Source organism: Homalodisca vitripennis, unplaced genomic scaffold (assembly GCF_021130785.1).
Source record: "Homalodisca vitripennis isolate AUS2020 unplaced genomic scaffold, UT_GWSS_2.1 ScUCBcl_2474;HRSCAF=7284, whole genome shotgun sequence".
In the NCBI taxonomy this organism is placed as follows: Eukaryota; Metazoa; Arthropoda; class Insecta; order Hemiptera; family Cicadellidae; genus Homalodisca; species Homalodisca vitripennis.
In genome coordinates, this window is record NW_025778585.1 from 14,402 (window position 1) to 25,992 (window position 11,591).

Consider the following 11,591-nt stretch of genomic DNA (forward strand, 5'->3'; position numbering starts at 1 on the left):
TTTTTCTTCTCTAAAACCATAATGTTCGTTAGCTACAATGTGAAATTGCTTTAGGTAACTCGGTAACTGAATTTTTACACATTTCTCGAGAATCGTATCTATTGATGTCAAAAGTGACATTGGTTTAAAGTTACTGTGTTGTGATTTTAGACCAGACTTAGAGATAAACATAGTCTTATAGTATTCAATCTAGATCTGTTAACTGTCATATTATAATACGAGTATATTTAGTTAATTTTATTTCTACAAAATCGAATTGTTTGAATCCAGCTTTCTTCTTGTCTTCTTCTAGTCAAACAACATGTTTTTGTCTATTCCTTAACTCGACTACTTTTTTACTATCCTCAAATATGTAAGGTGTTTTCTCAACTGATTTTAAGATTAGCAAGGCCTTTCAAATGCTAAAAAATTCAATTTTAACCTTGATATATCGATAACACAAGATTTTTTTAATATTGAGAACATAGTACATTTCTGAATAACGTAAAATCTACTGTACGTTACTGGACTAGAATACATTAGGCCTACTCAAATCCATTACCATAAAACACTATTTTAATTAAAAACAATAATACATTTTGTTCATTTAAATCCTAATCCTCATAGTGCCTGGACAATTTTTGCCATTCTTTATTTTTTCGAAAAGCAGTTACCGCCGTTGAGTGAAATGAGCATAATATTTCTCTCTGTTCTGTTTAATTACGGTTTTGACGTTACCGACCATGATACTCTAAGGGGGACTTACGGTAGTATATTTCGGTCTAGGCTGATATATGTTTTCTAAAAATTATATGCTTAAATATTTTTCGTGATATAGGCATCTCAACTCTCTGTTATTAATTAATTTATTACTGCAATTATATTGTTTTCTACAACTGCAATGTGTTTAAAATTCCAGAACAAAGCTTCAGAAATAGAAACTAGAATTATATACAAATTAAAAAATTGAAGTTACAAATTTATAAACATTTAATTGTTTACTTAAGTCCTAAATTATTTATGCCTCAAAACTCAAAAGTTATCTGGTCGGAAAGACTTTTTACTGTTTGCATAAAGTTCTCGAGTTCATTTTGATATCATTAAGAGTTTCACATTTACTTTATGATAATATTTTGTTATTATTATTATTTATATATTGTTTGTGGTAATTTTTATGTAAATCAAATATGTTTAAATAAATTGTTTAAATAAATAAAAAAAATACGATCTTTAAGTTCAGATATTATGATAACAATAATATTATGATTAACATGATATTTTTTTTACGTTGTTTGTGGAATAATGGTTTTTGTTAAATATTTGATTAAAAGATGGTATAAAATAAATTACATGGGTTATTACGTAAATTTTTGTGTATTTTAAGTCAATACCAAAGGGTTGAAGTTCATTATTTGATTTTTAAATGTTGGTCAAATATAAAACACCTTTTGATAAGCGACGGTGTCTTATTATATTTGTCAACCCCTAGAGGTAGCAGACGGACTTGTCATTCCGAGAAATTATAAAGCACAAGTCTTGTGTTTTACTATATGTCAGCTGTTATAGTTAAAATATCGAAACAAATAAAAAACAAAACTGAACTACGAGTGTGATACATTGTTCGACAACGAGTATACATTCTGTTTAACGTAAGTTAAAATATAAGCCTACTTTGAATGTTTGTATCAATAAGGGGAGGAGGGTTACCCAAAAAGCCTCTTGGATACGCCTTTGGATAGGAATGGTCATATAGTCATATAGGAAAGTTGCACGTTTCGCTTAACATATCTTTTATCTCTTTTGGAAATCCCCATTGCTTCATTATTATCGGTTTCGGTAAACTGCGGTTCATTGATGTAGAACTGCTAATTTGCTCAAGTCACCCTACAGCCCTCTTTCTATGAAAGTAAATATAAAAGGCCTTTGAACAAATTTTGACCGTGAACGTGTTACCCCTATGATACCCTTAAATCTTTTACGGATATTGGTTTTATTAAGTACTTGATTCTTGAGTGCTATTATCGTGTTTGTTTCGTCCTTTAACTATATAAATGCGTTTGAACAAAACAATCTAAAATTAAAATATATTGAAATATTTGTATAGAAATCAGATAAACTAAACATTAATTTCATATAACTTGATTTCCCTTTAATTTATTGATTGCACAAAAATACACATTATACTTATAGGGAGCATAACGCTAAAAAAAACTAAATAGTTCATCTCCAAGTTTGTATTGTTTGGTAATAAATCCACCTGTCATTAAAATATATTTAGGGGTTATAATAAAAAAGATAAAAAATATATTATGTCTGAAAAATGCTTGGTTTAGGAAACTCAATCAATCAAAATCAAATAATCATGTAATCAATCATGATTACATGATTATTTTTGTGTGTCTCAATCATGTAATTGCAATTATTGTATATTTTAAAAATAAAGAGTAATTTGATTTGATTTGATTTGAACTCTTTTGTCTAAATTATCATGTTCTCCTAAATACTAATAATATCCTACTATGGCCTCTATAGTGATTTATCCTCATTTAAACTAGGAAGTTCAGATATGGGGAAATATTTGATCTGAACATAATTTCATTCTCAAGGTACTATAAAGCAATACGGATATTTGTTCACGTAGGTCTTCTTGCAAACCACTGTTTAGATAAAGCAATATTTGTAACCAAATCCATCCTATGACTTGTTTCATTAGCCCATAGAAACCTTAGTTTTTTTATAGTTGTGGCAGCGAAAATTTCCTCTTCCCAATGGCACAGTGTAGCGATACGGGATCAAGCAACGCCGAGCGTGGCAGCTGCTTGGATGGGTAACCGGCGTTATAAAATTGGTTATAGCAAAAATTTAAAAATATGATTGTGCTCTTATACCATAATTCAATAGCTAAAAACCGTAGAAAACAAACAATATAATTCTTTTGGTAAATTTTGGATTGCCACTGAAAGAAATGTAAACAGTCAATACGTAACTTAGTAGTTATCAGAGGCGTAAAGAATAAACATATACAAGAATGGCCAGTAAGAATATATATTTTATATGTTATCATTCAATCACATTCATTACTCTAGATAAATTTAATGAATTTTTACTGTTAATAATGAACGTACTTGGGAAGTCCGCCCGAAATCATGATCATTACTTTGCCCTTTATAAAACGGGATTACTTTTCCAAGTTTGAAAGTGATTGGGAAAATGCCCTCATTAATACTCTGATTTATTATAATTATGAAAAAAGGGAAAAATGAAATAGGCCAAATAAATTTGAAGGAATTAAGCCAGAATATTATCACTGCCGGGAGCCGAGCCGCCCTTCATATCCGTGACAACGTGCTGGAGTTCGGGGCCCGTTATAGATTCTAGCCGGAAGTAAGCTTCCACCAGGTACTCAGTATCGTCGTGACGACCCAGGTTACAGGAAAAACCGGGCTAGGCTGTCCCCGACGTTCGCGTAATATTTCTTGAATAAATCTGCTTCATCTTTTACATCGTAGAGTTTTAACCTTTCGTTGACCCTTGATTGAAATGATCAATTAATTGGAGTCCTTTCTTTATCTTTGTTTATATCCATGGATTTTGAAATATTTTCCCACATATTTTCATTTTTCGAGTCATTGATTTTATTACAGTAATTACCTAAAATTTTTGAGGAACTAATTTTTTTGTTAAAACGTCAGGACCATTTAAATTGGGTTTTCAAAGCAGTGTCGAAAGGTTGTCTTTACAAACGGTAGCTCATCTAAGTTCTGGTCTAGATTGATCTGATCAAACCGGTAAGTATCCAAGGTATTTCATATTGTTAATTTTGTATGGAAATTTTGATATATTCGTTCACAATATGATAATACTCTGAAGCTGCTTGACGTAAGTTTCACAACTTGATTCGAGCAATCTCTACCAGAGATAAGATGGAACGTCAAGTTAATTTTTCTTATGTTTAAACAAAGTCTGACCTGGATTTTTGTCCAAACTTGGTTGAAACAAGGCAATGGTAAATAATGATTTGTCATTTCTGATTGATGACTCATTTTTACTCAATTACCACAGTAGGATTTGACTGAATTTGCGATTTTTATGTTCATAAATATATGATTGATATCATTAGAAAACGCTGAAACACTAGTAGATACATTGATACAACTTACATAACAGGGTATCAAGGTATCTTTGAGAGAGCTTATCTGTTAAAATACAAAAAATTTTATGTCTAACCAGTCACTACGACTCCACCCAACCCGTTGCCTACCGTCGAGATAAAACCCAAGGTCGCCGGACGGACTCATGTACAGTGCAAGCAGCAATACGACAATCATTAACTCGTTTTCATTTATATTATACCAATGAATATTTAAACTGAGAATTGTTAAGGACTTTCTCAATTCTACAGTCTGATAAAATCTTAAAGGTGCCCACCTCTTTATTTATGCATGCATTCATATCTCTATTAGTTATCTCATCCAAAACATCATACTCTGAGCTGTAAAATGTAACTTAACAGCCAACGTTTTTTGTTCTAATACTTAAACACACAGAAAATAACCAAGACCTTAAAAATTTAAAGTGAGTTATGTGTGGTCCAAATACAAAACTGACATTGTATTGTATTTTGACAATTTGTATTGTCTTTGCGGTATTGGTTAGTTCGGTGATAAAAGTACCCTATTTAAAATTCCGATCATCGGTGCAAATATTATACACCTGTCTAAATCTTAATAGTCACTCACATGTTTAGCTTATAGTGTGGATTCAACTATATATTTATCATCAGAAATAAATTTTTTAACATGTACATATGATAAAAGGTTCTAACATTTATAAGAAATACATGTATGAATATAACAATAGGTGTATAGAATAAGGAAACTGAAATAAAATAAATTTACAAGTATATATTTAGTAATTCTGCACTCATATTGTTGCGAATAGAGTGAATAATAGTTAGAAATTAAAATCAGGCGATCAGCATACCTGATTTAATGTACCTGAACTCGTTTTCTATACATGAAAAATGAAAAGTGAAATAACAATCTTTGAAAAATAATTTTTGAAAGCAAAACTAACTTTTAGGCTCTATAAAATGAAACATTGGAGTCTTCGAATCTGTACGTATTAATATCCTACTGATAATCAAAGTATACTGTCAAGAAAGTACACACGAGCGCGGCACTGGCACAGACGGAATTTTGCAAGGTTTTACGTCACAGTTTTGTTAGAATTAGTTACTGAAGAACACTTTTAAATTACCGATGCGAATAACGCCTTACAATGAGTTGGATAGTTTATTTCTCTGTAAGTTTTAGCCCTAAACCTAGTCGCAAAAATAGCAAGGTTAGACTTGCAATACAACTGTGCAACTCCGTTTTTGAGACAACCACAGAGCGACGAGCCGTATGAACAAGAAGTAACTACCACATCTTGTCTACCTGCGTGGCAGCAACAGTATGGTCGCGGCACTATAACTCAGTACACATTGGTTCGACTCCCACCGACAGAAGCACCTTTTTGCTGAAGAGAAACTGTTTTTATTGTTAATCTAATAAGTTTTATTTGTTATTAATTTATTACTTAGATTCTTTTAATAATCGTGACTTGTAATTTTATCTATTTGTTTATTTATTCATTAACTTATTATTGAAAAAAATATGCAATTTACAATAGAAAAAACAAAAACCGGGATTCCCTGTATTCTTTTTAACAATTTTAAATACAGACAACATAGAATTTTAAATAATGGAGACATATCTTGGCGATGTCTCGGAAAAAATTTGCAGCGCATCGATTAAAACTGATCCAAATATAACGGCACTGACTGTTTGCAATAAAAAACACAGCGATGAACACCCAGTCACCATGCGTTCGCTTTTGTCACCGCTGTCCAGGACTCGGTCTGCGACCGACGCTGCTTCACCTACTCTGCCTGCATCTGACTCGCCGCCTGCCTGCTCCACGCCTGGCCCGGACCCTGCGCTGAGCGCCACTCCATCCAGATCCTCCGCATCGATCAGTTCACCGGCGGGCGAGACTACTGCGTTCCACGCGTCTACAGGAGAGACTCCGACCCCTGCCGCTGCAACAAAACCTGACTACTACAAACTCACTCGAAGTGCCTACGCCTGTCGCCTCGTCGGGAGCCTCTGATGCTGACGAACTTGCGTCAGAAAACTTTAGATTAAAGGAGCAGATAAGGCAGCTCAATGTCGATCTGATGAGGGTTGTCGATCATTCCATTGAATCGGACACAAGGCTTCTTCGGTATACAAATGACATTTTTGTTGCGAGACCTTCGCTGTCCGGAGTATCAGCGGGAGCTTCTGTAAGAGACTGCGCTATTCAGTGCAAGCCACCGGTGACCACCTGCTGTCAGCTCGCACAGTGCTCCGAGACTCGCGACCTCGTCACCAATCTGAGGACAACTATTCAGGTACTCGAGGCAGAGATTGAATGTCTCAGGGCCGAGAGGGAGGTCCAGGGGTGTTCCTGCGGCTACTCTCAGGCGACGGGTGATTGGATTGTCTGTTAAAATAAAAAATATGTTCCTATTACGACCAGCAATAGATTTGAACCTCTCGAAAATACAAACGAGAAACCACCCATTCTCAAAACCATCGTAACCACTAATGCAGCTCAACAAAAAAATCCCCGTACAATAACCTGCAACAGTAGTAAACCATCCGGCCAACACCCTCCTCCAAAATCTTCTCCTGGTAGAAGGCCAAAATTGAAAGGCAAAATTAAAAGAGAGTTGCTTTCCTTCTGGAATTTTGTGATTGAGGGTGACAGTCATACCCGTTTCCTGGCCGGCATGGTGCAGAACCGCGTCTCATCGGCTACCAAAGTGACTGGCATATGTAAACCCGGGGCCAAACTCCTGAATGTAACGTCCAGCGGCCCCTCGCCTCCTTCTAGCTGCTTCATCCTGCTCGCCAGAACCAACGACATCGCTGCCGGTGAGTCACACAACATCTATAATCGCCTGGAAGAAAGAGTCACCGCTCGACTGAGTTCGGCCGATGTCATCTTGGCAACGATCCCTTATCTTCGCGATCTGCTCGTTAGCCATCCTGTGAACCAACGGACCATTCTCGCCAACTACTACATAGAGGAGCTATGCGTGAGACACTCAAACCTCAAGCTCCTCGATATCAATGATATCGGAAGAAACTGGTTCACACGGATGGCATGCATCTGCGATTGCCGGGTAAAGAGCTGCTGGGCGAAATGATAGTGGAGGGCTTGGTTGCTGCTGTCGGACCGCCTGCTGCGCCTGAGTTGTCTCTAACACTTCCCAGTGCCCGCTGCCTCACCTGCTGTTGCTGATACCTGTGAGTCGCCCGCCAGTCCGGCCCAGAACCGTCTCATGCAGCATGACACTTACGACGAAGTCATAAAAGCTACTTCGCCTGTAAAACCTGACGAAAACAATATACGCTTTCCTGTAAAAAAAAAAACGAAGAGCCTATGACGAATGTAAAACGAGAGAGGGATATCAGATCCTGTTTTTTATTCAGAACATCAAAATTCATAAAAATTGTTTAACACGTTTTCAGAAACCACTCAAAATATTCATAAAATTACGAAATTCAAAATTATTCACCTAAATGCTCAATCTGCTATCAATAAGTTAGAAGAGTTGGACCTCATGTGCGATGAGCGAAAACCTGATATTATTGTAATATCGGAACACTGTTTTACAACCGATCAGCATTTTAAAAAATGCAAAATTATGAATTGGTACATATTTTCCTTCGTTCCAATTTTAAGGGAGGTGGTGTGGCAATCTTTGTAAAAATCCCCTTGAAATTTGAAAAACATTTAAGTCATTCATACTCTGGAATTTGATTTTGAGGCTGCTGGTATTAATATCAATTTAAATTCATCCGAAAAAGTTAATAGTGTTGAAATATACCGTCCAAACAACAACCGAAGTTTTATTTCATCCTTTTTGGAAAACTAGAGAGCCTGCTAACCAACTTTTGTTTTCAAACAATCAACTATTTCTCTTAATTGGCGATTTAAATATAAACACACTGGACCACCCCGACCCCCACACTCGGCGGCTGCGTGATATTCTTCAATCTTTTGGTCTAAATTGATCAGTGAACTCTCCTACACGAGTATGTGCCACGACGAGTACAACCATCGACAACGTTATCACCAACATCCCGAAAGTTGACGTTGTCGTGTTCAATCCTGCCATCTCTGATCACTTCGCTCAGGAGATTGTGATTAATGGACTTGATCCGGTGACTAGGCTTGCAGAAAATACGATCCAAAGAGCCCTAAAACCTCAAAACATTAACGAGTTACTTTATCACCTTAAGCGAGAAAGTTGGAATTTTTTAAATAACATTCAGTGTCCAAATAAAGTGTACAATGATTTTAATGAACGCTTTATCTATTATTTAAATATTTCATGTCCTTACAGAAAATTTGAAGTACGCAGTAAGCGACATAAGAATACTTGGATTACACAAGGTATTCTCACATCTCGTGAAAAACTCAAATTTTATCACTCAATTTTTATTATAATACAAACAACGAAAATTTTCAAAGATTTTTCAAAAATTATAGAAGAATATATAAGAAAGTTATAAAAGCTGCTAAAGCCTATGAATTAAACAAAATATTAAAGAATACCGAGAAATTTTCAAAAACAGCATGGAAAATAATTAATTAATCCGTAAAACGAGAACATCCAATACAAAAATCAAAACAATGTTTACTGCTCGTTGAAAACCAACTTATAGATGATCCTCAAAAAATTGCTGACGAATTTAACAAGTATTTTGCCTCAGTTGGTTCGTGTGATGAGTGCTTCACTGAAACCCTCTCCCGCAACCTTGGTAGAGAACCGGTATCGTCTATGATCTTGACCCCTGTCGATGAGGCTGAGATGGCTGGTATTGTGCAAAAAATAAATTAAAAGAAATCTTGTAACAACAGTGGTATGTCCATGTGGCTAGTCAAAAAATGCTCCAAGCATATCTTGACTCCACTAAAAAAGTGGTAAACTCCTCATTTCTATGTGGAGTTTACCTGGATGATTTGAAAACAGCAAAAATTGCCCCGACTTTTAAGAAAGAAGATCCTCATCAAACCAAAAATTACCGCCCAATCGCAATCTTGCCAATTTTCAGTAAAATCTTTGAAAAGGCATTTTTGAATGAACTACAAAGTTTTCTGGAAAGATTTGACATACTGTGTCCTGAACAATTCGGCTTCCATAAAAACAAATCAACAATTGATGCGGTTTCAAGTCTTGTGGATATTTTTGTCGATGGTTTTGAGAGACGGGATAAGGTGCTCAGCATATTTCTCGATCTTTCTAAGGCTTTTGACTGCGTGCATCATGGGACACTGATGCATCAGTTAGCGACATGTGGAATACGGGGTCTGCCACACAGGTGGATCTCGTCCTACATAAGGATAGAGACCAGTGCGTGCAGATCTCAAATGCCATGTCAGGAAAATTGAAAATGGCAAATGGCGTCCCTCAGGGATCGATCCATGGGCCAGTGCTTTTTACTATTTACGTTAACAATTTAAACTCATCGGTCCAGAATGGAAAGGTGATTCAATATGCTGACGATACGACTCTCTGCATTACTGCAAATTCTTTGCAGAAGCTTGAAATTAAATCATTTGTCACAGTGAATTCATGCATCCAATTTTTTTCGGAAATCAATTTGAAAACAAACAGCTCAAAATCAAACACAATTGATTTTTGTCTGAGACAGCGTGAAGGTAGTGCACGACCTGCTGTCCTGGTAGATGACAAACTCTCAGAGGAATCTGACTCCATCAAATTCCTAGGGATGTACCTAGATCGAGGTCTGACCTGGGACAATCATGTTGAAAGTGTTTGTTCCAGAGTAACTTCAGGTTTGTATGCTTTGCGGAATCTGGCAAAACACTGTTCTCACGACATCCTGAGAATGGCTTATTTTGCCCTTGTTTATCCGCACCTTGCATATGGAGTAAGACTCTGGGGCAGCTGTGCAAACAACAAACTGTGTACGAATCATTTCAAAATTAAAGAGAAGAGAGTCGTGCAGGGATGCCTTCAGGGAGCTTGGTTTACTGACCTTGCCCTGCCTCTACATCTTCGAGGTGGCTGTGTTCTGTAAATCAAAGAGCACATTGGCTCAGGGAAGGAACATTCACCAGTATGAGACAAGAGGCAGGGATAACTATCGCAGTCAACCACATCGAACGGTGGCGTCTCATAATTTGCCATCGCAGGCTGGTGTTAGGTTGATTAATAGGCTCCCTGAGGATGGTAAAACATTGGCAGTACCAAAAAACTTAAATCTCGTCTTCAATGCCTATTGGTGTCAGGTGCTTTTGACACGGTATGTGAGTTCATGGAAAGCCGCCTGGGAATAGAAAATTAAAATCGAAACACGTTTTAACAAGATCCGATTAGCCATTGCATGTTTGTCTGGATGAGGAACTTTTTGTATGTATGTATAATTGTGTGTGAATGAGTAGATAGGCTAATACATTGGCTAATACAGACTGCTTCTATACAATATTGTATGCTGTTAAAAGGCAATAAAGACTGATTTGATTTGATTTGAAAAAGCACTTTATTCAACTTTCGACAGTATGCTCTGTACAGAAACCCGGCAAATCTTGGTCCGAGAATGGTGGGGGATTTCCCCTCATTCGAGTATTTAGTTCGTTATACTCACGCTAGGCGAGCTACTGTACAATCAAATGAACTTTACAGGCAAGCAGCACTTCTTGGTCCAGGATGTTACACGCTCTATACAGAGCCTCGTAACTTGCGGGTCCGGACCAACACGTTCAAGGCCCGGACCAGCATGAGGCGCGATGACCAACAAGGTACGCACGATTTACGCTCCTGGACCAGCAAGTGCTGAGGTTCTAAACACATATATATATATATATATATATATATATAAATATATTTATATTTCATATGATATATATGTGTGTGTGTTGGTTGTGTGTGTGTGTGGTTGTGTGTGTGGTGTGTTGTGTTGTGTTACTCACAGATGTATCAGTTCATTTTAAATGATTATAAGTATTAAATTACTTTATTAATTCAAAATATATTAAAGTTGAGGTATTTTTTAATTAAGACACTACTATATTGCCAAAAGGACAACAAATAAAAACACTGGTGTATGTTTTATTGGAGATGCTTCCGTTATAAACGCTTTTTAACACTTCCATTTCAAATTAGAAAACTGTTATTACATTGAGTCCTCATACTCTAGCTCAATAGAAAAATTTGTAGATGTTCAGAGCCATATTATTAGTACCATGTTTTTCATATAAAAACTGGAATGCTAAACCAACATTACTTGGTATGGAATTTTTGTTATGTTGGTTTTCTTAAAACGTAGCCAATTAAGAAAGGGTTCATTTATCCACCTTAGAGATAAATAATCGCAACAAAAACGATAACAAAAATAACAACTGTGTCGATAAATTTAAAATTATGCCATAAAAACTTCAGGGCACTGTTTTATAAATTAGTTGTCACATTACCATACACGCATTCACCAATTCCTGTCATTCCCATCCATTCCCACCCTTTCATTACCTTTCACACCAAACTTTTTTAG

At 36.2% G+C, this 11,591-nt stretch overlaps 1 protein-coding gene across 1 annotated transcript; it reads left to right on the forward strand.

Moving 5' to 3' along the window:
• Window positions 1–6,796: 6,796 nt before the first annotated feature.
• On the forward strand, window positions 6,797–7,188 carry LOC124372063 (the record flags this gene model as incomplete). Its single annotated transcript, XM_046830424.1, is given in 1 exon segment — window positions 6,797–7,188. A coding segment is annotated over 1 exon segment (392 nt), but the record flags the coding sequence as incomplete, so codon positions are not given.
• Between the last annotated feature and the right edge of the window lie 4,403 nt (window positions 7,189–11,591).